Source organism: Dermochelys coriacea, chromosome 10 (assembly GCF_009764565.3).
Source record: "Dermochelys coriacea isolate rDerCor1 chromosome 10, rDerCor1.pri.v4, whole genome shotgun sequence".
Classification (NCBI taxonomy): Eukaryota; Metazoa; Chordata; order Testudines; family Dermochelyidae; genus Dermochelys; species Dermochelys coriacea.
Window position 1 is genome coordinate 11,626,287 of NC_050077.1, and position 27,967 is coordinate 11,654,253.

Here is a 27,967-nt window from a genome sequence, read left to right on the forward strand (position 1 = left end):
CGGGCATCACACGTGGAAATGGGCCCAGCGGGGTTCACACGCTGCAGCCGGATGGACATTGCAAGCGCGGCGGCGCCCCCTTCTCTCCGTCTCGGGGCGCTCCTTGCATGGGCCCAGGGGGATTCAGTCCCCGGGAAGCAGCCCGGTCTGACGATGGCGGGGGAGCGGGAGAGCTGGCTTCTGTTCTCCACGCTGCCACTGTCCTGCTGTTCATCCGGGGTCAAGCTGCTCAACTTCCTTGCCTCAGTTTCCCTGTTTATAAGATCTGGGCAAGACCAGCCTCTTAAAGCACTTTGAGGCTCATGTGAAAGGCATGATATAAATGCAGAGTATGGATCCGGGCGGAAAGGCCCAGAGCATTTGGAGTTCATCCATCCAGGCTGAAGGGCCCCTCTGTTCAGTCTCATTCACTGAGCGATCTATTCATACCGCTTGAAAGCAGCTCTCTGCCAAGTCCCTCGCCCCTGCATTGCCTGTTCTGCTCCCTTCTCTGGGATTTTTCCATGTCTCTTTCAGGGTACAAATATTTCCTAATGGAACTAAATTGTTTATCCCTGTGGGTGGCTCTCTCTCACATATTCATGTGCGTCCTAATAGCAAACAAAACTTCCCGCTCTGCACTGGACTCAAGTCAGCAGGAGAGTTTGTATGTAGCATCTGAATTGAAGGGCTGTCAGTCAAGCAGCAATGGCAAGCCTACAAAAATGCTATACAGCTTCCCCTCTGTAAACCAGGCCAGAGACTGAGGGATTATAGTTGGCATCAGACTATATAAGGCAGTTTCCATTAATATGATCTGTTGCGTGTGGCTCAGGTACCAATAGCAACAGGTACTCAAAATAATCTGTGGGAAATGGGAAGCCAAGGATTGCTCATATTCTCCTCTCAAGCAGACAAAGCTAGACGAATATGGGTATAACAATTACAAAAAGAATCTTAGCTCTCTTAAAAGATTTATGGGAAACCCACTGTACTGTAAAACTATATTCCAACCAGTTACTGGTAGTAGGAAAACTTGTTAGTAGTTATATTAACCTAAAAGTCATTGTTGAAGTGGTTACTGATTTTGTAACCCTCTTGAAGGAGAAAAAATAATTTAGGCAAGTTTATTTTGTGCAAGGATTTAGTTTTGTGTGGATCATGGAATGGTGGGTGCCTGGAGGTGAACTGACAGTAAGACCGGTCGTGCAGTGGGGCCTGTTGCTGTTGCAGGCTAGTGCTTTGGTTCTGTGCTTTGGAGGAGATAGACCACTTAAAGGTGACCTGCTCCGAGGTAGGTATCTCGGCTGTGCTGCACGTCTTGTGACGATGAAGGCAGCTGCAAGCGATCCCATTTGTGCAAATTAGGTGCAGCCCTTGGGCTTCCAGCAAGTTGTCAATCATGTGAACAAAAGTTTGGGCTCCCCTAATTTAACACACCTAAAATGTAACATACAAAAGGCCCAGAGAAGTTTAAATTCTTGTCTCTTTCCTCACACGTAAAAGGCAAGAACAGGAGAGTCCGTCATTCCAGGTCAGAGGCAATGTCCTTCATCTGAGTTCTGAACATTAGTGCTCTCTCTCCTATGATACAGACACTCAGCTTCTAGAGACTGGGGCCCAACTTTTTGGAGTCCAGAGCAGCAACACAGAGTTACTGACTCCAAGTGTCTGAGGTCTTTCTCAAATCTCTACATTTATATTTTTTTAACTTGCGGATTTTAAATGTAGGAAAATGATTAAAAAACATTTAAAGGTGGCGTTCCATAATATAGCTCCGATTCATCTTCATCTGTGTGGTGTTCCTGGAAAATTAGCGTCGGCTTCCATTTGTTTCCAAATGCGCGACCTCCAGTCTGAGTTATGTCCACAAACCAGTGCCTTAGTGTCAGGATTCAAGTAGCAGTCTGAGGGAAATAGGATCTAGCTTCTGAACACGGTGACTTTTCAGAGTGAATCAGCCCAAAGGTATTTAGCAAAGATGTACACATTTGGAATATTCGTGATATTCCATCGCACTCAGTTTCTTGCTCCCACCTAGTTCACATGGTGTCCTGTAAATACAAGACTGGCTCAAGGCCTGCTGGAATGGGTTTATTTTCACATGGTCTGTGCTTATTTTATCTAGGTGTGGTTTTTATTTCTTTGCAAGTTCTCCTGGCCCCTCTTGTCTACAATGTGACTTATCAGGCTTTCTGCTGTTTAACAGAGAACTCTCTGTTAAGAGGAGTGTCCATCAGACCTTATTACATTATACTGAAACAGTGGATAATTCTTCATTTTACATACTTTGCACTTGTATTGCATTCCATTCAAGGATCTCAAATCAAGCCTCCCAATCCAAGGTGAAGTAGTGGATTATTATTATCCCTAGTTGACCGATGTGGAAACAGAGGCCCAGAATGGTTAAGTGATGTGCCTAAGGTTGTATAGTAAATTAGTGGCAGAACCAATAACAGCATCTAAGCATCCTGACTCCATTGTCCTGTGCTTTAGCCACACAAAGACCCTTCATAACTTAACTCCCCTTTGAAACTGAATGAAGCCCTAAAGATGACAGTTCCTTACATGCTTGCGCTGAATGTCCAGCAGGTGGCAAAGTGGGTGTGGAGAGAAGCTATTCATATTTGGGGAATAAAGGCCACATTTATTCAATGGAATGGCCGCCCTGTGCCACTTTATTTGCAATGTGAAGAAAATAACAGGGCCAAGAAAGGAAAATGGTAAGTCTAGTATTGATTTACAAAATGCATATCCCTCCAAGAAACCAGGGGGAGAACTGCTGGAAAGAGGGGTTTGGTTTTAAGAAGAAAAACACATTGCCTTTGTTCACTTCCAACCCAGCTCATAACAAAGTCTCTGCCAGCCACCAAATCTCTTTTTCAAGCTCCCGTCAGATCTGAAATGCTCTGCACGTGGCCAAGTGCTTAGAATGCTGCTGGCTGCTCCCACTGCCAAACATCTGCTCAGCTGAGCAGCATTCCAGATAGGCTTCACCTTTTCCAGCTCCAAGGCAATGTGTATAAACCTCAGAGAAGGGGGCAGGGGATATTTCAAAAGAGTCTGCCATTTCTTTTGATAATAGCCTCCCCGCCATGTGTGGGAGGTTTCCACAGGTAAGAGAGGATGTGCCTCGTGCAGAGCACCAGATGGTAGACTCCATACTGCTGTCTCCTGGACTAAGAATGCTGATGGACAAAAGGGGTTTCCTTTTCTTTTGCATGTTATTAACAAAAGAACCCGCAGTTCATCTTAAAAGAAACTAACAGCTGCAGCACAGTGCAGAACAAAACTGTAGGGAGGCTGTGGGGGAAAGCGCCAAGCAGTGTGCACACCTCCCCTTCTGCTTCCCAGCCTCAGAGCATACTGCCTAAAATGCGTCTTAAGAAAAACCCTCCGTGCTTTTTAGCACCCCTATAGTCCTTGTCCCTCGGGAACAGACGGAATCTTGCTCTCACTGGTGATTTTATTTTAATCTTGGCAGGTTCCTGAAGCTTGTGATGGGTTGCTTCTTCAGCTGGTTGCTGGCACCATCTACGGGCCCTACGTGCGAAGGAAGATTGAGATGTTTTTTATCATCATAATACAGGAGAAGTGTCTTGCCTCAGTGTCCCAGAGTAAAGGAAGCACTAAGCCTTGAACCTCACTGATTGGCACGAGGCACTCTCAGCATTAGTCAGAGGTGGAAAGAGATACAGGTTGTTTTGGGTCCAGATGGAAAGCCACCTTTTCATTCACTTCCTTAAGCATTTGAGAGAATCTTAGTGCAATGCATTAAATAGCAGGAGCACATTCTCATACCGCTAGTTCATATTACAGCAGTGCTTCCTACATGAATCAGATGGGGATTGTGAAGACATCTGAAAATGTTCTCTCCCCACAAAGGAGTTAGTTTTGGCCAAAGGGGAGGAGGAATGTAACTTAGATGTTTGGAATATTGTGAGTTGTCTGCTGAAGTGTGTGGCTTAAAAGTGTGGCTGTAAGAGACATACCCACAGGATTGCTTTTCCAAGCCAGCAGTTTGTGGGGCATTTACAACACATTCAGATAGGCCTACTACAGAGCAGCATCATAAGGAAATATTTAATAGGGGAATATTGATGTCTTCCATAATGACCTTTGACTCGCTTTTGTAGGATCTGGCCTCTGGTCTGACCTGCATTGCTCTGCTGAACGGTGCTTCTCCGGCACCTGTAATGGATTTTCTTCTTGATAGCCTGAGAGAGAAAGACAGAGACCTTTACTAGAAATAGTGGGAAAGGAACACAGCTTATGTAGCAAGCAATGACAATTCAGTATAGGATTCACTAACGGACCAGCTGAAATAAATGGAAGGGCTGCAAAGGAAATGTTAACAGTGGGAAACAAACTTAAAAAGGAAAGAATTTAGCAGTGGTGGAAGGGAGCAGGATGGGGATTGAGACTTTCAAAGTCTCCACAGGGATATGAATGCCGGATTCCAGTTAGAATTTAATGGAAATTGGGCATCCAGTTCCCTTAACCAGCTTTGAATAAATCCCACCCTGAAGTCCTCTGTGTTCAGCCACAGATCAGGTGTAGCAGTCCGAGCACAATGTGCCTCAAGCCTGACCTGGACTGGCTAGCCCTCGGGCTGTGAGGTGGTTATACAACAGGCTCATTTAGTCTTTGGCCTCTGCTGAGGATGCCAAAATGGAAGCCAGCTGGTTCCAGTTGTGGACACCTGTCTGTCATAATCTCTCCCAAAGTGTCCACAAATTAGCCCCAAAGGAATCATATGGTGATTAGATTCTTTAAAGAATTTTACAAAGGCCTCATTATATGATATGGCACCAGAAAGTACCAAACTCCATCCAGCTTCAGCTTTTGTGGGAAACAAGCAACATTCCTGGTCTGAGTATTGCAACAGCAACACAAATGTCAGAGAAGCTTGACACCCAGGCAAGAGTCACTTCATCATCTTCCTCCCTCCAGATAGACACGCGTGCAAATATTACTTTTTGCCTTGGATGCACTAGGAGAAAATACATTGGTCTAGGGGAAACGGCTATTGATCTAAAGGTATCTGTCATATCACTTCCTTATCCCATAATTTATGTTGTATTTATCAAGGTGTTTATATGACTCATCACAGGAGTACCTGAGCATCTCATGAACATTCATTTATCCTTCCCACCTGTGTTGCAGGAATTACTACTATCCTTATTGTACAGATAGACAACTGCGGCCTGTAGAGATCAAGTGATTTGCCTATGTCTATCATGGAGGTGGGAGTAGAACCCACGGCACTTGGATCCCAGTCTGTGCCTTATTCCTCTGGGAATGGAATGTACTACACACGGATATTTATCTTCCTCATCTAGAAAACTAGTCTCGGACTCCTCACTGAATCATACGACTTGCAGCCACGATGGGTCCAACTGCTACGTGCACCCTGCTCTTGCTAGAGGAAAGTGCTCGCTGCAGTGCTAGACCTTGAACTCTGTGCCTGCCAGTACTGACCTGGTGCAGTGGGGTTCTTGGCAAGCAAAAGAAAGTAGGGCTGAGATGGGTATCTGGATTCCCCAGTTTCCTAGTAGGTGTTGTTTTGGATGCTCTGTAGCTGTCACTGTGAAAAACACACACATGGAGGTGTGAATAGATTGAACTACATGTATAAGAGCCAGGCACTTGGCCCGTTAGAAGGAGAGGGGAAAGCCAGTCAGCCCTTCTGGATTGTTTGGAGACACCTGTTTGGATTAACTCCTCCGAAATGTATGGGAAACCAGGACTGATTTAAAAGCAGGGGTGGGGAGGGAAGATCCAGGGTGGAAAGAGCATTTCAGAACTCAGGGAAACATTGAGGAGACCCTGAACCCACTTAAAAGAGCTTCATTAATATATATTGGTTAAACTCTTTCACACTGATTGGTTTACAACCAAAGTCCCCCTCACCCCACCCACTCCCTGGAGAAAATTCCTACTAAAACACAGAGCTCTCTAGCAATTGCATAATACAACAGGGACCTCTTTCCGATTGGCTCCCTTTTCTGGGGGTTCCTCTAACATGGTCACTCATTTGGGGATCTGTCCTCTAGGAAGCAAGTCTGGCTTGGGACTCACGTTGGAGAGACTTTGCAGGGCTCTGCATCATTGGGCAATGTTCACCTTAGTAAGTATGTTACTACAACATTTTGGTTTCCCTTTTCCTCTCCCCTGCCCAGCCCCCATAAAAAGCTCAATGCAAGCAGCTGGCTGTTTGTACTGTCTGTCAAGTTGCCTCTCACTCCTGTTTTATTCTGTCATTGGTTTGATCTCCGCACAATACATCTCCACCGATAACAGCAGATATTGGTGCTTCAGCCACATTGAAAATATAACCCCCGTCTGTACACCAGACGCACATAATCCAACTCAGAAAAGACAATGGGCAAGTTACATAGTATAAGATGACAGTGTCGACAGACCTCTAGCCATATCAGCACAGGTAGCACTCTGTAATTAACTGCTAAGCTGCAAGGCCCAGGAGAATGGGGCTGATGATGGGCACGTGGACAGAACGGATGGAAATGCATTCACCTGTCTGACTCCAAGACAATGGACGGAAGCTCAAACTTTGCTCCACAAGGAAGACCCTTCCTGTTGCCATATAGCCCTTTTCTGGCCTCTTCTTTGTTTAGGTCCAGCTGCTGAGCTATATTCAGAGCAGAGCCATCCTGGGGCCACAGAATAAAGAGAGGTTGATGGGACTGAAGGCAGACACAGCATAGATTTTTTTTCAGTACAAACCCCTCTTCACTCAGTTGGCTTCTTTACACACAGATCTCCTAATGCAATAGCCACCTGCCCTCTCTCTTGAATCCCTCATTACAACCAGTATTTTGTTTTCAGTTTGAGATGTAGCTTTGGCCGGGCACTGAAGAAGGAGCGAAGAGAAAAATCTGAAAGCAAGGGGCATGTAAGAGGATTTCCCCACTTCATCTGCTTCTGTAAACCCTCCAGCCCACAAACCTAACGGGCTTTGTTTGGCTCAGAAGGCACCAATCCACAGCACAGCACAGCTTCCTACCCATGCCCAGTTACTCTTGCAGCCTTTGCAACAGAGCAAGCCTCCTAATCAAATGCAGGGAAGTTGGCTGATGAAGCATGTGTGGTTTCTTTCTCCAGGATTCAAAGCCGCAACCTGCTCATCACCCAATAACATAATTTTGGTTCCTGTATATCAACGTGACTGACAGCAAGTTTTTTATTCAGAGTGAAAACCAATTCTGTGTCAGGTTTATTGGAGACGAGTCATAACAAATCTGAGGAGCTGCCACTGGGGAGTCCCACCTGTTATTACAAGACATTAAGAAGTTGCCAGTAAAATATTACCATCACAAGAAATACTCACAAAATCTGCAAAATGAGCAGAGACTGGCAACGTATTCCCCTTTCCTTCTGACACGAGTTCCTAGGGTTCGAATGCTGGCTGTGTTTTAGGCCACCAGGATGCCCTTAGAGGTGATGGACACCTTTGGCTATCAAGGGAAGCAGGTTTACCCACAGTAATTCTGGCTCTCCAACTATACTGTCTCCACAGAGCTCTGCTGTAGGAACTGAGTGCCTGGCCACAGAATCTTCTGAGTCGTAGTTGTCAATGAGGGGGCACACATATCCCTCAAACCCAACATGATAGGGACTGAGGGGAATATCCTGCCTCTTCCAGCTGTCTCTTGGTTCCTCTCTACCTCCAGAAGCCGTAGGCCTTAAGGTCTGAGACAAACAAGAGTGTAGATCCACTAAATAACAAGAGTATCTCCACCTAAGTAACACCTGAACACTAGCCATTCCTCAGGTGGTAGGCTGAAGAGGATCATCTGCTGACTGGGACTGACCTACTATCCCCCCCAAATCAGCATGCAGTGTGATATTGAGGCTCCAATCCAAAAAAGCACTTAAACCTGACACTGAATGGAATTAGCTGAGCTGGTTTCAGCTCTGCCTTACCCTCAGTGTGTTGGACATCACAGAGTGAAGCAGGAGCAGGCGGGTCAGGGTCCCCTCTTCTAGCTCATGGCAGTGTAGTTGATACAGCATCCCCAGTGTCTCTGGGACAGGGATGTCATGGCCTGGAGTGGGAATGGGAAGGGAGAAAGTTAGGGATCACGGCAGAAGGAGCAGCTGGCCTGATTTTTCAAAGGTGCTGAGCACCCACAGTTTACGTTAAAGCCAAGGGAGGATAGTGCAGAATTTGGCCCATAAGCAGGAAGACCTCTAGATGGAATTATTTCTAATGTTCCCCATTTGTCATCTGCTGCTCTCACTCCAGAGAGGAGAAGTGCTGGCATTTTACCTTTGATCAGCATTTGCTGCTGCTGAATGATCTCCTCGCAGAGCAGCCCGGGCTGCTGCTGGATGATAAAATCCTTCTGGCATAGCAGATTCTCCTTGTACAAGGCATTCACCTGCAACTCTGTGTTCCCCACTTCCAGCTCATGAGCCTTGCAGAGAAGCCTCAACACCTCTTGCTGGTCCTCACTGGTGATTTGTTTGGGTAACAGCTTCTCCATCTGGGAGGCTTTTTTCTTGGCATTGGCTAAGCGCTGCTCCAGCTCTGACTGAAAAGGAAGATGAAGGTTTGCGTGCACCGTGGGTCTGCACTGAGGTTTGCTAACTTTTAATTATTAAATGCTCAAGATATAGCTCTGGTATCTGATCCGTTCCATGTATTTGCAGCAAGAGATTATACTTCACTCTTCCTGGAAATGGGACGTGCACATTTTGTTTAGCAATGATGATGAAGATCATCCACAATCTGGTATTGCTCACAATGTGGCTAGGTAGTGTCCAAACACACAGGAGGAGACAGTCCCCAGCATGAAGAATTTACCAATGTGAAATGCTGTCTAAGTGTAAAGAATTACTGGAGTACCATACAAACACCGGCTAATGAATCCACCTAGCACCCCTCAGAAGGAAGTACAGAAACATGATTATCCTCATTTTAAAGATGGGGAAAAGGAGATAGAGAGAATTTGTGACTTGCCCAAGTAAGAAGAAATCAGTGACAGAACCAGGATTAGAGCTCAGGAATTCCTAGCCCCTACATCCACTCACTATCCATGTTACCCATATCTAAGCTCCTGTAAACATCTCTGCATGACCGTCTTAAATACTGATGTGGTAATTGCCCAAAACAACACTCCTCAATTACTCATAACAAATATCCCTCTGCATCCCAGCGGGAAATACAGGTACAATCTCTTCCCCTTGGTTTTATCACAGTAAGTGCAGCAGTGTCACACAAGCCTGTGTTATAGAGCCGCCTGTATACTGACACCATATTCTCAACCTCTCAGCTTCAACCTGCAGACAGGGCTCTCAATGTCCATCAGAACTAGGGTTATCTGCTGAGTGGCCAAAGGGTTTGAGGGGACCTCTGCACAGAGGTGACCGCTCATGCGCATTTTCTATTTCCTCTTTCAGGTCCTCTAGTATCTAAAGTGCTGGCTCTGCTTCCATGTGATGCCCCACTACGCTGTTGACATCACAGCCACCCTGATACTCCAGCTGGGGCATGAGACCAGGCTATGGAGAGGTCAGGTAAGTGCTTTATGCTTGCTCTCACCTTTAAGGTTGCTGTTTTTCGCAGCTCTGCCAACAGCATGTTGATCTCCTCTCTTGCTACAGTGACTTCATGAGGTTCCGGGGAACCTGCCCCCTCTACTTCTCTGTCTGCCTCCTCCATGTTTTCATCTTCCTTTCCATTCACCAGCTTGTTATAATACTTCCGAGCATGTTGAGTCTTCTCTTGTTCCCAGCTGCCAGCAAAAATACAAGAGTGAAAACCATTAACCACCAAGGGCCCAGCAACAGTCAGTCAAACACTAGTTAGCCAGTGACCCAAAGCCATATTTGCCCAGTCTTCTGGTGCTTTCCCCATTTCTTCTTGTATGGCAACAGCTGAACTAGCTACACTAATGCTGACAGCACCGTGGCCAAGAACATAACGTATAGCAGCCTGCAAACAACGTCCTAATTTCTAGGGTGGATATAAAGAGAGTCTCCAGTGAGGTGTTTAAACTGCAAGGGAGCACTGCCTCTGCCATCACTACAAGCTGCTGTAGCAGCAGCTGTATAGAGATCTTTACTGGACATACGTAATCTAACGGAGATTGTTTTTCTGACGCTTACCTGAATTTTATAGTACTATAAAAATTTACAGAGGTGTTGAACAGACTGACAGATAACAAATAAGCACCATACTCAGAACTTACCACAACTCATAGCTTGTCCAATAACAAGGACTTGTTTAGCTCTATTTACAATGGGAAAGTGTACCCCTGCAGCATGGGAAGGTGGAGAGAACACAGCACAAGCACAGGACGAACTACGTCAGAGTTGCAGATGTTAAGGCCAATCAAACAATCCAGGTTTGCCATCGCGAGTTTTCATAGATTTCAATGAAAATTCAAGTCCAGGGTAGTGATCGGACACAGGCTTTTTTTGGTGTGTGGGGGGATGGCGGGAAGGGTGGGAATCTACCATTTGCACTCTCAGCTGTGGCTCTAAACTTTATGCTGGAGAAAACTGGCAGATCCATCTGCTCAGGGTAGTATTACTTTGTATCAGTGATACTTTTGACCACATGCAGCCTCTATGAATGAAGAACTAGTCTAACTCCTTGCTTACATTTCGCAATGGGGGCTAAAAGCCACAGAGCTTACCAGTACCTCAGGAAAGACACCACCTTAAGTTCCTGCATACTGTATTGATGTTGCAACTGTAACTGATAACTGCAGCGTGTTGAAACCTGACCTCAACAGTGCTATCTCACTCCCATCAGAAGCACTAGGAGGGATCCAGTGTTGTGTCCAGATGGCAGAATCCTCTTCCTATCATAGTGCAGCACCCAATTAAATCATTATGCTCCTATTAAGCGGTCTGAGACTCTCCTGCCTCAAGACCATGTTGAACTACCGTGGATGTTTTATTCCTTTCTACCTTTTAGAAAAGTCTCATTTCCAAACAAACTCAGATACAGATTTAGATATTTTTAAAGGAGTCTCTTCCCCCTGCAGAGCCCTGAAATAGTGATAGCCACCAAATTCTTGCCCTGCAGAACCCCTTCCCCTCCCTGGGGAATGAATACATGCAGGATATGCAGGGAACAACTGACTTCTTGCTGGATAGGAAACATTGTTTACGGGCTCCATCTGTAACAACCCAGTGCTGCAGTAGTAATGAGGGCACTTTGCTAGAGATGCTCATGTCCGTGCATAATCAGACTTGAAGGTTGCTCTCTCCTTGTTGGTTCAATCTTTCTTGTGCACAGACTCACTCTAACCGCTAGACCAATTGCCAAAGGGACAGTTATGTGAGCTGTTCTGTATGCATATGTATGAGACTGGTGTGTGGCATGTAGTGAACCAAAAAAACGGATCTGCATCACTCTATTTCTTACTGAAAACGTAGGCTACGTCTACACTGCAATTGGGAGGCAGGATTGCAGCACATGTAGACATCCCTGAGCTAGCTTTGATCGAGCTAGCTCACTAAAAATAGCAATGTTGCTGTGATGGCATGGGTGGGGGCACAGGCTGCCTGCCTGAGTACATCCTCAGGGTCCCAGGCAGGACTGTACTCAGGTGGCTAACTTGTATCACCAACAATGCACTGCTATTTTTAGCAAGCTAGATCAATCAAAGCTAGCTCGGATACGCCTGCACCTGCTGTAGTCACCCCTCCTGATTGCTAAGTAGACACACCCTAAGTGCCTTTGGCAGGGAGCTGCAGCTATGTTACATTAGGGTTTCTCATCGGCCGCATATTAATTAACTTTGTGCTCATCAGTAAGTGCCCAGCTATGAAGTGGTCATACTCACTCGGCAATCGTTAGCAAATGCCTGGAGGTATCAATGTGTAGCTCAGTGTTGGTGCTCTCCAGCTCCATGAGGCTGCGGCACATCTCCATTTGCTCCTTGAAAGCCCCGATCAGCTGCTCCCGTAATTTGTTCATCTCTTGCCAGCTGTACGCCTCCAAATTCTGATGTGCCTCCACTGGGGGAGAAAACAACAGCTCTTCTGTTTCCAATCTGCCAGCATCTCAGAGCAATCCCTTGGGACCGATAAGGCCCAGAAGAGATTCCTTTGGGGGCTATCACCTATTCCATGTGTTATGAGACATGCCTGATACAAACCTCTGTTATTCGGCAATCTATTGGGTCAGTGGTAGTGTAGTACTTTGAAGCCAGTGGGACTATTAACTTTCAACATGTACTTAAGTGTTATATTGTATCATGACCAGTTAGCCCCAAAATAGTTTTCATCGGTGCTGCTTGGAAGGGAGTGGTGAGAAGAAGCCTGCATTGCAGGGGCACTTACCTAACTCTCAGGGAAGGAAAATCAGAATCCGTTGCATTGCTTTCCCCTTCCTTGTTACCTGGGAGCTGTTTTCTCTGAAAATGGGCCAGGGTATTTGTGGCTGAGATCTACTAGCCTTTGGGGGTGAGGGGGCATGTCTATCAGACACCTTTACTATTTTCTGTTATTGGAAGGAACATTCCCCATGGTGAGATCAATTGAAAATTTATTTTGGAAACAAAGTACGCCAGGAACTGAAACAAAACTCTCTGGCCTGACACAGTATCAGAGCCTGGAGATGCATGGGCAGCAAAATAATAATAATTACATGATATCATTTGCCCTTATATATAGACTGTCATCACAGGATCTCAAAGCACTTTTCAAAAGCAGATAAACCTCATTTTCCAGTGGAAGAAATTGAGACACAGAGAGGCTAAGTGTCTGCCCAGAGTCACACAGCAAGTCAGTAGTAAAGATTGGAATGGAATCCAGGTTTCCTGACTTCTGCTCTGACCGCTAGACATTGCTGCCTCTTCCACCTTTTTAAAAGCACCATGTGTCAGCTCTGTACATGTAAAGATGGGACAAGAGAAAAGACTTGAAAAAGCCTCTGTAAAGGAGACAAAGACAACTCAGATGTGATAAAGGGAGACTAGAGGGGAAAGTTTGATGAACCCATAGTATCATAACTGTATAAAAAAATTATTTGCTACATATATATGATCAGCAGCTAGAAAAGCTAGAGCCCATCTACAGGAAAGCCTTTAAAGGACACATGAAAGGGACAGTATGGAGGGTATACGATAATCACTCTAATAAGCAAGATGATTACAAAGAGGCACAATAGATAGAAATGGAACCTTGACAAGACCAGCATCTACTCCCAGCTCTACCTTGTACATCCCTGAGGTCAGAGCCGATTGCACTCTTCTTCTTTTCCTGATTTTCAATCTTTGCCTTCAGACCCTCAGTCTCCCTGCGTAGATGTGAAATGATGCTGGTGTACTGTGCAATGTGATAGGAGACATTCAGCAGGTTGCGTTTTACCTGTTGGGTGAGAACACACATGGTCATTAATCCCACAGCCTGCTCTGTCGCTTCGTAGCACAAGGGCTGTAAAATAAAACATCTCTTCCTAGGAGAAAGAAAAGGAGTACTTGTGGCACCTTAGAGACTAACAAATTTATTTGAGCATAAGCTTTCGTGAGCTACAGCTTCATCGGATGCTGTAGCTCACGAAAGCTTATGCTCAAATAAATTTGTTAGTCTCTAAGGTGCCACAAGTACTCCTTTTCTTTTTGTGAATACAGACTAACACGGCTGCTACTCTGAAACCTTCCTAGGAGAGGAGCCCTAGATCACTGAAAGGGATTCAGGAACCCCCAATCTCTGAGATAATTGTTTGTATATCAGTGTCGATCTACCTTCACCCCGCAGGCCTTTCCTTCTGCCTCACCTATCAGCCTTCCATTTTCTCTGTCTCTATTCATTCCTTTCTGCTTGCTCATTGCCCTCTACCCACTTCTTTCTGCTGTCCTCTCAGCCAGTATGGTATCTGCCCACTGCTTTTTGCCATACGCATTGTCATACGCATTGCTTCCATCACACCCATACACTCTATGTTACATTACACATGCTTCCCCATCCTTTTGCCACGTTATTAACTCCCTGCCTTATTGTTAGGCCTTCTCCCCACTGCTTTCTTCTGTGTTCTTTACCTTCAACCAGGCAGCCTTTGTTCTCTCTCCCATCAAACCTTCCAACATGCTTGCTGTGTAAACCACTTGCTCTCTCTCTCCCCTGTCATGCGCTGTATCCTCCTTTCCCCCCAGCATACCTTCCCTTCCCCCAGTATGCTTTTAGTCTACACAATTTAGCTCTTGGATTACCTGCTTGCTTACCCTGGTCTTGATGTTTTTTGCTCGATAAGCATAGATCAAGGTTGTTTGAGATTTTTCAAAGTAGATGCTGGCAGGACTGATGTGGGCAATCATAACTGTCCTGCTGTTCCCCCCAATGAGTCCTAAAGGAATGCAACATTTCCACTGTTTAGCTTTAAAAGAACAGAGGCCAGGCATGTTTGGAAGAAACAGGAAAGACACACCAAGTGAAAACATACAGACCCTAAAGAAACACTAATTAAGATGCTCATTTAGATTCCAATGGAGGATATCAACTAAGGGCTATCGGAAAAGCTGGTCAAAACATTTTCAGCAAACAGCTTTTTTGACTAACTGGGAATTTTTGCTGGAAAATCTCTGTTTCCATCAAAATACCAAAAGTGTTTCACATTATTTTAAATGTTGGGGTTTTTTTTTTCAATATTGTGTGTGTGTTTAAATATATTTTTCAACCAGCTGTAGCAGTAGGATCAACGCCAAGTACTTGGGCTGAGATTCATGCCCAAAGCAACGAAAGCATCCTAGGATCCATAAACAAATATATCAAATGGCCATGGTTTACTCAAGTCACCTCTGAAGTTCACCATGTTACCAATAAGAGCGCACTAGCACGGTCCAGACCTTGACCCTTTGTTTTTGTGGTAATGTGGTCACAATAAATTACTGGGTGGATCTGAAAATCCCACACAAGATCTTGGACTGATTTCCTAAACTTAGGAAGGATAAAGGGGTCAGGACATGAGGATCAGCTCTCAAGTGCCACCTGACTTGTGCACCAATACAAGCCAGCAACCGATTACCTTCCTAACCAGTTGCAAATAGTACCTTCAACAAGCATGTGAGTTTGCTGTCTCGAAAACTGACATACTGGACCCGACTTCCTCCCTTCTCACTCAAGGTACTGATGCAGTTCCCCAGAGCTAGCAGCGAGCGGTTGATACGGGCTCCCTCCTTCATTCTCTTGCCTCGGTTCTGAGTCTCTTAAAACATCATTATTCTAGTGCACTGAACATCTCCCTCCCCCTGGAATTTCTTTCAGATTTACCTCCTGCACATTTGTAGTGGAGACTTCAGTAATTCCTGATATCTGGATGCTACCCCTAGCATCCTCTCTGAGGTCTAGGAATCCAGAGGATGGATTCAGGAGGTCACGGATCACTTTGTTATAAATCTGAAGGAGGAAGAGAAAGGCAAAGGATGTTTGTATGTTTGCACTGCTTTGTCCTTAGGTCAATAATAATATATTGTGCATTACATTGGCTTGGTACTTTTTGTATTTCCCTGAAGAGGAGAGGAGAGGCTGAGCACCACTCCAGCGCATGGATGATACAGGAGATAACAGAGATAACATGAATGGATAGATGACTGAGGAAACCACTCAAATGCCTGTTACCAGTGAGAGCTGTCACAGAAATAATGGCAGATATACCACTTTTGCTTTACACTTTTGTTACAGGGTGTATGAGGCAAAAAGTCATTTATCAACTCCTTTACGTATCTTACGTTTATATACAGAGTGAGTGCAATGCATTTGTCACTGCCTCCACCGTGAGTCATCAGTCGGGAATGAGCCTGGGATTATCAGCACCAGTGCAGGCTTTTACCACTTAAACCAGAGGCATAATTATTAGCCGGTAAATGTAGTAGGTTCTTATTCTCTATGTGAACCAACCTCTCTAAGGAGAAATGTCACATTTAGCCAGCGTGTTATGCATTAGAATAATAATAATATTTAAAAAAAGAAACAAGAATTCTAGACCCAAGGTGGGAGTCACCATAGGGGAATGAATGCAGGAGCCCCGGCTCCTAGATTTATAGCTTCTCCCAGCAGGAGTGTCTCTAAGCTATTCTTTTAAAGCATCTTCTACACAGAATTGGTCCAGATGACAAAACAAAGATACCTCACCTCTAGGTACGACGGTGTAATCCATGTTGTCACTGGTTGCCTCAATGGCTTTAAAGAGGTCATTTAGGGTGCGGATGTAGATCCCAGGATCACAGTCTGTCCCTAGCACAGTGTAGGTTTTCCCTGCCCCTGTGAAAGATACAGGGAAGAGCAGCACAGATCAACTTCCAGAGAAAAATTTTCTTCTAATATAATCCATGGCAGTTTATCAGCAGCCGGATCTGCCCTCCTGTGTGATCATCACACAGACTCAGCTTTGCACAGAGAAGCCCTCCTCCCCCCCACACCCTTTTTTAAAAGGAAAGATTTCTCTCCAATGTTAAATCTATTTTCAAAGTTACTACAGCTTTGCTGTCCCTTTAACTTTTAAAATAAAGATTCACGTCTCGCAGCCAGAATGGTATTTTTACTGCTCTGTTCTGACGTGATCAATTAATTGGCCTTGCTACTTCAGATCAAGTCCCTATAGTTATTGCTGCCCCACCCCGGCTCCAAATCCAGTCCATGCCGCTATTGCTCCCTCTGTGGTATAATATTTATGTTACCTGTTGGGCCATATGCAAAAATGGTTGCGTTGTATCCAGAAATGACTCCTTCTACCAAGTTTTGGTCGTGGACACGTACACCTCCTCCTAGTCAGTCAGAAAGAGCATAGGTCTTAGGTCAGGCATAACAATATTTTCCAGCTAACACAAGTACCCTATGTCTAAACTTACCACAACATTCCTCTCTCGTTCTCTACGGTTCACTCAGCACATTTCATTTTCTCTTTACAAATTCTGTGGGCTCCAAAACCATTTCTGGCTCCACAGAACAAAATAATTTTGCCAAATAATCAAAAAGGCTAATGTCTTTCTGAAGTATCTAAAGATGCGTGCGGTGTCAGGGTCCAAAAATAAAGTTTGATTATTTTCTTAGATTTTGAATTGGGAACGTTTCAGCTAGTGTCTTTGCATCAGTGGAACAAAGATGAAAATACTATCTGCGATCACGTCCTCGCTAGTGCCATCCGTGCTCCAGTGGACTCTTATGTTTTCAGCATACACACAGAGAAGTTAGATAAAAACACAAATACTCTTGCTGGAAGGTTGCAACGTAACCCTGCTTTATTTCTTAGCATTCAGAACACACAAGAAGTAGCAGCGTTCAGTTCTACTACAGTCCTCAGTCCACCACCGACACTTTTTACAAAAGATACTTTATTAGAATATAACCACCGATGTGGAAGTCACATACGACACAGAGAATAGTTGAGGACACACACACTGCATTCTCTCTCTCACACATACACACAATATATTTTCATAAATATACAATATACTAATTATAATATCATATAAGGCAGCGTTTCTCAAACTGGGGTCCGCAGATCCCTGGGGTTCCGCAAGGGTAACACCAGGGGAACCGTCGGCCCTGCTGATCAACTCCTCCCCTTCCCTCCCTTAACTCCTCCCTCTCCCTCCCAGTGCCTCCTGCATGCTGGGGAACATGTTCAGGGGCGTGCAGGAGGCGCTGGGAGGGAGGGGGAGGAGTGGGGATGGGACGCACTCGGGAGAGGGGGTGGAAAGAGGATGGAAGAGGAGAGGCAGGGGTGGGAGCTTAGGGGAAGGAGTGGAGTGGGGGTGGGGCCTGGGGCTGAGTGGGGGACTGCAAACATTTTAAATCAAAATAGAGGTCCTTGAGTTGCTAAAGTTTGAGAACCGCTGATATAAGGGAATACTCTGCAGGAAAGTATAAAGGGTCTGTCGCCACGCATCTGAGATGACTGCATTACTCACAAGAACCGAGACCATGTGTATAATACAGACCATCCCGAACAAGTGCTGATAAAGGCTTCATATCACACCATAGCGTAGATGCCAAATACGTGACACATCATTAGCTACATGTTAAATATGTTAAGGGAAAATTCTTTATAAAAATGCATTGGAACTCTTTTTTGTATCCCTCTGCCTGTAAAGCCAGGCACCTTAGCAGGAATTGGCTGTGGCGGGCTCCGAAGGAGAGAAAAATTAAAATTCAGAAATGTAAAATCTTCAAAAAATGACCTAATATAGATTTGCTTTACATAAATATAACTGTTCTAAAGTCTAGTACCTCAGGCCCTTCAAGGGCTAGAAGTAAGGGGATGTAACCCACTGGAAAGCTGGAATTTCCCCTTCCCAATGGTATAAAGCTCCCATTCTCCTATTTCTCTCCCCACGGGACTGTGAGTTATTGAAATTTAATGCAGCGACATTTTTACTTTAAAGCTGCGGACTGAATCTTGTCCATGCTGGACGTCAGACAAAGGTATCATTCCACATGCAGGGGGAGCCCTTAGGGAACCTTGTCTGGCAGGTTGTTCTAAAAGAAATGAAGGTCATAGCTCCATTGCCTCCATCAGAGCCGTGACTATTTATACCAGCTGTGGATCTTCCCTAAAGCGTCTATGTGAAGCGGCTAACAGGTTTGGAATGTTCAAATAAGTCCCGGGGAGATGGGAGGACAGGTGTTGCAGTCATAGACCCATGATAAACTGCACCAGGCATGTCACCTCTGCGTGCACATGCATTATTCTCAAGGGGGTGTAAGTCTGGAATGAGCTACCAGAAGAGGAACCAGTAAGTCAGACCCTGGCCATCTTCAGAACATGCTGTGACGCCCACCTAGTTAACAAACCTTCCAAAGCATATAATGTGTCAGGGATACACGGACATGGGAGGGAATAAAGAAGTACTCTAGAAGGCTCCCTAGAACCTCCACTATGCAGTCAATTCTGGACCACATATTGTGGAGATTAAATACTTCTTGGTTGCTTAGAAGATATTATGATGATGACAGGCTCTACAGTAAATCCTTAGATAAATAAATTGTGATGTCTTGATATCACTGTGATAGATCCATTAGACCTTTGCAGATAGGCAGCACAAGTAACTTCCCTAGAGTCAATTATTTCATACATTAATCAGTTTCTCAGATCATCTCACCCCTTCTATCGCAACACACAGCTGTGTGCATCAGTCCTGCCTAATTGGACTAGGGCTCAAGAACATGCCTCCTTTTACAGAGGCTTGTCCATAAAAAACAACAGAGAAAGATGAGAGGAGCACACACAATAGAAGGACCCAAACAAAGTAACTATGACCTCATTCTCCAGAGGCCCCAGGCCCTCATTCTCAGCTCCAGAACTCTGCTTACTCATATTGCAGAGCTGGGTGATGCTGTCCCTAGGGAGGGAGAGATAAAGAGCGAGTTGTATACTGCAGATCACAATAAAGAGAAGAGAGCCTTTGCTGCCTGATTCTACTTAGCGCTACTGCCTTTTCACTGAACACCACGTAGATTCTGGGATGCACATTATAACTCACATAGTCAAACCAAATATCCATGGAAAGGAAAGATTTCCAATTGTAAATCATACCACAAACCTTTTGGAAAGGGAGGGAACGTTACCTGGGTCGCTTTGTGATCCAAAACCATATCAAATATAAATGTCTTCTCTCGGGATCGATTGGTTCATAAGATGTCATCTGGATCTTCACTTGGGTCCATCAGAACCACCATCTGTTACAAAATAAAGGCGGAGAGAAAATCTTTACCTCCTTAATTGGGTCTCAGAGTAGCAGCCGTGTTAGTCTGTATTCGCAAAAAGAAAAGGAGTACTTGTGGCACCTTAAAGACTAACAAATTTATTTGCGCATAAGCTTTCATGAGCTACAGCTCACTTAAACCAAGTGGAAGCTGCAATCAAGAAATGCCAGTGGTTCTCCCAGCTATCTATTTTAGGATCTTCTATAATGTCAATCACTAGTATTTATGAATCATCACAGGAGTGTTGCATTATGGCAATATATGGGGAAAAAAACCCCACATACATGCATAATATCAAGTATGAGATGCTTTGGGGCCTAATTTAGTCACACTGAAGCCTTACAACTTATCTGATCACCAGCTGAGGTCACATGGGTAACTAGCAATTATGGCAGAAGACAACCCCCGACTGTGAATAAGAGGAGAATTGGCCCCTTCCATTTTTATTGTTAGGCAAGAGGGTGGGAATTGGAATATTCCCAACTGACAAGGGAACCATAAAAGAAACAAATTAAGTTCACTGGGATCAAAATTGCATGAGGAAAATCCCCCTAAACCTTTCCTGTGTAGGGATCAGTGGAAATATCAGCTCTACGCAAGGCCAGAAACTTGCTCCTTTTGTGACTTTTATTAGAAAAATGGCGGGGGGGGGGACCAAAAGAAAAATATTTTATGGCAGGTTAGAAAACAGGTTTCGTTCCTCCTGATTCCCTTAGGTCCAATTTTGCTCACTCACATAAATATATAATTATGGTGGAAAAAGTGTATTCCTTCCCCTCTGCTGGAACAGCTCATAAGAGGTGTTCTGGCCTCAAAGGGGATACATACTTAAGGGAAGGGGAGAAGGGAAACCATGCACCATATCCTCCTGAGGAGCTTTTGCCATCTCTCAGATAAATACCTAATTAAGTGTTTACAGTGTAGATCATCAACCACCTGATCTAAAAAAAAAAATAGTTACAGCATTTGGTTGCTAATCTGTAGTAAAATCATGTAACTAGATAAGAAAGATGTAGGGCAAATCCCCAGAAGCTTGTCTGGGAACTTCAAGAGCTTGGCGGGGTTTTCTATTCCTCTCCCTGTGCCTAAAATTCCAAAAGTATCCAGTAAACATCCCAGGCTAATTACTTGCACAATTGCACTTGCTGGAGAAAAGCAATTTTTTCTGAGCTATGCAGATGAAAAAGAATTGAAAATAGTAAATATCTAGGGGGCAAATACCCAAAAGACCCTCCTGATTTGTGTCCACAATCTGTAGTTGCACATGCAAAGTGGCTAAATGCATAAGTGTCTGTCTGTGTGATTTAACATTGTATTCCACCCATGCAACTGGGCACAGAGAATTTACATTAGGCATTTTCTTTGGAAATGTGGGCTGTAATACTTTTAGGCCCCAATCCTGCGACTGATTTCATGTGGTGTCGGGATCAGTGCATCAATGGGATCTTATATTCTACCACACTTTAAAGTTTATTTTTAATTAGATTGCAAACAAAGTTAGTGTCATTCATCCAGGGTTAATGCCTTGTATGATTGACAGGCATTGTGCAAACATACACAAAATTATAAACCATTCACTCGTGGACTGAACTGCTGAGGCATAAGACTGTCAATTTTGTTTTAGGCATTAGTGAATGGGTGGAAATGGCTCCAAGTAAACTATACTTGAGATTAGAATAGTAACATTATCTAAGAAACCACCAAGGATATTCAACTGCCAAAGAACCCATGTTCACTTCATTTGTTACAGTAATTTTCATGGCTAAGAGAGAGAGATTCTCCAGGGTGAAAATGATCCTAAAACCAATGCAATGTCTGAATCCTTCCCTGTTTATTGGAGGAAAATAGAGCTCAGGGCTGGTGAGGTGGTCTCTAAATAAGCTATACAAAAATAAAGTTTGTGATCAAGCCAGCTTGATGGCCTTTAAAGAATGATGTTCCACAAATAACTCAGTAAATGGAAACCATGCTTGTAAGTTAATTTGTACAGGGAAAAATAGATTTGTTCCCTTTTCATTTCTTTATGATGTAAAAGGCAGCCTGCATTTTTCACAGCAGTTCATTGTTCCCACCTGACACAGATCTAAGTCTGCTCATCTGGAATACTGTGTGCAGTATTGGTCACCCCATCTCAGCGAGGCTATTGCAGAATTAGAGGGGGTTCAGTAAAAGCTGATGAAACTAATTAGGGACCTGAAGAAAATATCATATGAAGAGAGATTGAAAAGAATGGGATTGTTTTCCTTAGAAAGGTGATGATGAATACGAGGGGATATGATGAAAATCTATATAATAATGAATAATCTACAGAAGGTAGATGGGGAGCTTCTTTTCTCTCTTCTCAACACATGAACAATGGGACATTCCATTAAATTAAAAGATGGCAAATTCACAACTGATAAAAGGAAATATTTTTTCACACAATATGTGTTGAAACTGTGGAACTCATTGCCACAGTATGTTGTTGAGGCAAAGAATTTAACGAGATACAGAAAGAGACTGAACATTCTATGGATATCAAGAACATCCATTGTTACAACAGATGATGTTAACATAAATTTTAGAAGGAATATTAAACCGAATGCTTCATGGTTTAAAGCAGCGGTTCTCAAACTGTGGGTTGGGACTCCAAAATGGGTCACAACCCCGTTTTAATGGAGTCGCCACGACTGGCGTTAGACTTGCTAGGGCCTGGGACCGAAGCCTGAACCCCACACTACCTTGGGTGGCGGCGCTCAGGCTACTGGCCCCCCGCCCAGGACAGTGGGGCTCAAGCTTCAGCTTTGTCCCCCGCCTGGGGTGGCGAGGCTTGGGCTAGCTCATGCTTCAATTCAGTCCCCCTGGCTGGGGTCATGTAATAATTTTTATTATCAGAAGGGTGTTGTGGTACAATGAAGTTTGAAAACCCCTGGCTTAAACCAATCTCTAACCACTAGGGATTTGGAGACCTGATGCAGGAGGGAGATTATCCCACATCTGCCTAATGCGAGCTTTCTTGAGTCTTCCTCTGAAAGTGCTGGTATTGATCATTGTTGGAAACAGGATACTGGACTAGATTGATCTTGGGTCTGAACCAATCTGGTAATTCCTATGTTTGTAAAGTTTCCAAAATTCACAGTTTTGTCTTTGGACATAATGTCTTTCAAGCAGCCCTGGTGAATTCTCCAGGGTTTAGTTCCTGAGCAGTTTCATGAACCCAGTTTCATGCAGGCAGCTCCCACAGGTTGAGAATGAACCAACTCCTGTAGGAGCACTCTCAAGAGTAATCCCCTCTTCTTCCCTTCCTTCCCCCCAAACAAATGTCATGAAAGCAGCTCAGTCTCCTATCTTCCTCCTAGCTCCCAGCCCTGGGAATCTGGGGACTTCTCAGGGGTCGGCAAATTTTGTAGCTGCCCTAACAACCATTGCCCAGGTTTGCAGAACTTTTAACACCCCAAACCCTTTCCATGTTCAAGTGAGTCACTGTGTTTGTTCTTCATCATGACAGAGGCACCAACACTTAAGCCCCTGGGTTCTCCTTCCAAGAAGCCACTAGCTAGCAGCTCAGCTGTAAACTCACCCATGCTGCTCTGCTCCAACCTCACCTGGTCACCCACTCTGTGGGCTCTGATAGCAGCATTTTCCTCCAGCTCAGCTTCATTGATTGGACGAATCCGAAGAGCCACCTGCACACAGACACAGGAATTGTGCTGGTTATAAATACTCCCCCAGCCAGCTCAGACTGATCCATCACTGAGTCATTCTCTCTGTTCAAGTGACATGATCACTTACTTAGAATAACTTTATATTTATTTTTTTATTCTCCAGGATTTTTTAAACCACCAGAGAAGCTTAAAATATTTAATTCCCCAATAATTTTCACTTTTTGTTTCGACAAGTGCTAATTCCCTACTACCCGCTCTGTTTCTAAAGTAACAAAACCCAAGACCATTCTGTTTTGGGTATTTCTCTGCGCACCAACACCATCGCCATTCACAGATGTGGGAGTGTTTCTGGATGCTGCAGAGCTGTTAGACACATTGTGTTTCTATTGTGTCCCCAAAACACTGATTACAATGATCGGTTATTTACTTCTTGGTGTCAGGGTAGGGGAATTTGAACATTTTGGCCTTAGAATCTGAACATCATAAAAAAATTATCACTTTATATATTTAAAAGGGCTAAAACCTAAAACAAACATGAGCTGAAGAAACTAAAGAGCCCACAAATCTCTTATTTGTTTAATTACATTACTATATGGGTGAAATTAGCCATTTTGCAGGACCTACAAAATCACAACCGTTTTTGTTCTTTAGCATCCTCATCTGGAATTATAACGAGCAATAGACTTACAAATCCTTTTCCCAGAATACTGCTGCTAACATCAAAATGCTGCCATACAAACAGCTGCAGCCACACTCATTTTAACTATCCAAAGCTCAGGGAGAAGAAAAATTAAAAAAACAAAGAAGACACACTTAGGAAAGATATTTTATTTTCAAACAACTGGAGAAAACGCTACCCAACATGCGATTGACACTACATCTGTGACACAGCAAACATTTAACAAGGTTTAAGATTACATCATGTTATGCTTAGTGTGATGTTGAGAGATGGGTCCAAATCCAAATCTCAGATCTAAGCACCCTTGAACTTTGGAAATATTCTAGATCTGAACTCGGCAGCTTGGGTCTGTAATAAACTGTTAATTAGTTACCCATAAACAATACATAACTCCATAGCAATCTATGGCTATGTTGTCCCACACACTGCACTGTGCACATGCCCATAAAACACTGTGTAGAATATATTATGAAAGAGCTCTAGAGCTGTGTATATGTAAATAGTTCATAGATAAGGTAGCAAAAGACAGTGTCCAATAATATGTAGCATGGTTCTGAGATTTTGTAGGTCTAATAAATTTGTTGTTGTGGACTGCAAATGGTTTCCTATGGGCAGCTCTTTACATCAGCTCTTAAACTGTACTGCACAAAATACATTTATTGTACCAAGTTTACTGCCAGAAGAACACAATACCCAGTTGCTTATCCCTGTGTAACAATCACTATGACTCTGATCCTAGGATGAGTTCAGTGTAGATTGACCCCTAACCTGTACAGAACCCCTGGAGTCAATGGGATTCCACCAGTCTGAAGTTCATTGCAGGATTGGAACCATTATGAAGTGCCAGTTACAAGCATGTTCTTCTAGACATAAATGCTTCAGTCAACAGCAATCAGGTAACTACATTTTCAAATGTAGACAATATTATAAATATGGAAATTAAAAATATATAAAAGGACAGGAATCCTTTTAATTAGAACACAAATGACTCCTGATAGCGCATCTTTGACTGTAGTTCGCTGCACTGGAGTTTTTGAATTTACAGCTAAAGTAATAAATAGAGAAGCAACATGGCGTAGTAGTGGATCAGGCATGTGTATGTAGAACAGAAACTAGATTCTATTCTATTCTACATGCGTTAGGCCCAGGTCTTCCACCAACTCATGTGGAACCTCTGGCCCAATTAATCCAACATTTTCAAATGTGGCCACTAATTCCTCAATTTTTGGGCAGCCAACCTGGCCCATTTGGGGACTGATTTCAGAGATGCTGAGTACTAGTAGTTCCCAGTGATTTCACCTGGAATTGTGAGTACACAGCATGTCTGAACCAGACCTTTGGTATCCCAAGGTGGACACACAACTTCAGTGGTCACTTAAAAGTGTTGGCCCTAACAGCTATGTGTACATTTCCCATCAGTAAAATGGAATAATAATATCTGTTTAACAGTTGCTGAGAGGATACATTAGTTAATGCTAGTGAAACACTATATAAAGTACTTGGCTAATGTGTCATATCTGAAGAGTGACCACTTTTCAAAACAGTCTTGCTATAAGGCCCCAGTAGTCACATACAAAGAGTTTATATAGAAACCAAATCTATTTCCACAATAATAAGTCTAGTCAAGTGTCGATTTAGTCTAATCAAGAGGCAGCTCCAGGTACCATCCAGTATCACCTGGTACACAACACTTTAAACTCTAGCAATAAGAAAGTAAGGCTGACTTTCAGATGAGTATTAACAGGATACAGGGAGTTGCACCCTAACTCTGTGGGATTTTTAATATTCATAGAGGACCAGGAATAGATTGTTCCTTTATCATCAAACCTAAAAGATTTTGGGTGAAATTTTAGAAGCTCCTATGTGACTTTGGAGATTAAGTCTCATGGGACTGAGCAGGAAGGGGTGTCCCTAGGGGGGCACGGGGCCCAGGACAAATCAGCCTTCCCGATAGTCTCCTCACTGTCCACCCAGACACCACTCGCCTCTTCACACACATCCCTTGCTGTCCGCCCGCTGCTCGCCTCCCCACTAGTCTCCTCGCCATCCGTCCAGCGTGCCCCCTCCGTATGCCACCGTTCTTCTCCTCGCTGTCCGCCCAACTGTATCCTCACCCCACTCCCACCTGCCACTCACCTCCTCACCCACCTGCCCACCCCTTGCCTCCCCGCTAGTCTCCTCACCACCTGTCCGGCGAGCCCCATCTGCTCGCCCACCGCTCTCCTCCTCATCATCCACTTGCCCCCACACGCCCCTCCCGCCAGCCGCCTCGTTCGCCCCCTCACCCCCCACCTCACCTCAATAACGGGACAAATGGCATCCCAATCGTACATCAGTCGGGACGCAGGACAAAGGGCTAAATAACAGGACAGTCCCAATTTTATCGAAGTGTGGGGCCAAGGCCAGTCACCCCGATTCACCCTACCCAAGGGACAGCTCTGGGACGGAGGCACTTTTGAAAATGTTACCCTATCTATAGTAGTTCCTCCTCATGCAGAGCAGGCAACAGTGTAAGACTGACAAGCCTCTCTTGCATGTCTGTAACTGCTCCCATCCCAAAGCAGGTAAATTAAAAAAATTCTTTGTAGCCACCAACAGAAGACAAGAAAGCATGTGGATCAGACTCAGTATTAAGGACTTACTGGCATTATAAGGGAACTCAAAATATTTTATATGCTATTACACATTATTACAGAAGAGATTCCTGTGACGTGCAATAGTTACTATGTGGTTTAGAGCTCAAAGCAGAGATTTCTGCAGATGCAATCATGTTTCTGACACAAGGTCATGGCAAAAGTAAGTCTGAGGAGTGAGATTTTTGTAAATTATATATGTATATAAAAAAAACCCACAGGAAACTTGGGATCAGGATTAATTAAAGAATTGTCTCTGTGCACAAGCATTACTGAAAAAACAGCAAATTCCCATGATCCACACAGAAATGCCAAAATCTTGGGACTCTGATGAGTGCAACCTACCTACTTTCTACTCAGCATGTATTAACATACAATTTCAATTCAGATGGAAAAGCTCAGACGCTCAGTTGCCTTGGAAAAGTCTTATCCCAGGACTTCCAGAAGGAAACACGGGGCAAACCTGCTAGCGTTTCCTATCCACAGGTCTGTCTCCTGCAGGGTGTTTTCTTTGTCCAGCCCAGTGCTTTCAGCCCTCCGAGGATTTGTTTACAGCCCCCCGGGCTGGAGTAAGTTCTGCAGCGGAGCTGCACGGGGCTCGCGGAAGGGGTCTGCGGGTGCAGCAGGGGATTGCCTAGCAGACGGGAAGGGCACCTGTGCCCAAAGCAGCCTGAGTGCCCCGGGGCAGCCGGATTCACCGGGAGCTGCTGCTCCACGCTCGCATCCTTCATGGCCGAGCTGCGGCTTGGAGCCAGGCCTCCTGTGCCCCGCGCGGGGAGGCCATTGGGCTGGCCCCGCCAGCGGGCTGCAGGGAGAGCGGTTCGCAGCCGCAGCACCGGGGCGACCTGCGATCCCCAGGCGGCAGGGGGCAGCAGCGCGCGGCTGTAGCAGCACAAGGCGGCGGCGAGCAGCTCCGGGCTGCGCCAGCCCCCGGGAGCCACCGGGCGGGACAGCCGCGCTCGCGGCCCTGCCCCGGGGGTGCTCCGGGCGGTGGAGGATGCAGGGTTCGGGCACGACTCCCGCACGCCCCGTCAGTGCCATCCCCTGCTGAGGCCGGCCCCGGAAAGATGCGCAGCACGTGGGTGCCGCCCGCACGCCCTCTGGCTGCAGGCTAAAGCGCCGCGGGGCTGGGACGGGGGGGGGGGGGGAGCTCAGCGCCCGCAGCTCCAGAGCTGCCTGCGTTTAGCGCACTTAAACCCGGCCTCAGGCCTAGCATCGCAGAGCCCAGGGCTACTCGCCTTCTGCCCCACCGGGAAGGCAGGGCACCTCCTCTGCCCCCAGCCCATCGCATAGCAGGCTCCGCTGCTGCCCAGGCCCCTGCTGCTCCTTTGGGGGCAGGGAAGAAC

General features: G+C 45.0%; 1 protein-coding gene across 1 annotated transcript; it reads right to left on the reverse strand.

The window, feature by feature from the left end:
• Positions 1-566: 566 nt before the first annotated feature.
• Positions 567-27,649, reverse strand: LOC119863026 (kinesin-like protein KIF19; the record flags this gene model as incomplete). Its single annotated transcript, XM_043493924.1, is given in 18 exon segments — positions 567-3,522; positions 4,097-4,196; positions 5,461-5,566; positions 6,517-6,653; positions 7,927-8,048; positions 8,273-8,537; positions 9,548-9,740; positions 11,805-11,979; positions 13,179-13,332; positions 14,187-14,308; positions 14,996-15,164; positions 15,232-15,357; positions 16,088-16,221; positions 16,638-16,700; positions 16,703-16,724; positions 19,528-19,638; positions 23,250-23,330; positions 27,320-27,649. Coding segments are annotated over 18 exon segments (2,487 nt in total), but the record flags the coding sequence as incomplete, so codon positions are not given.
• Positions 27,650-27,967: the final 318 nt, after the last annotated feature.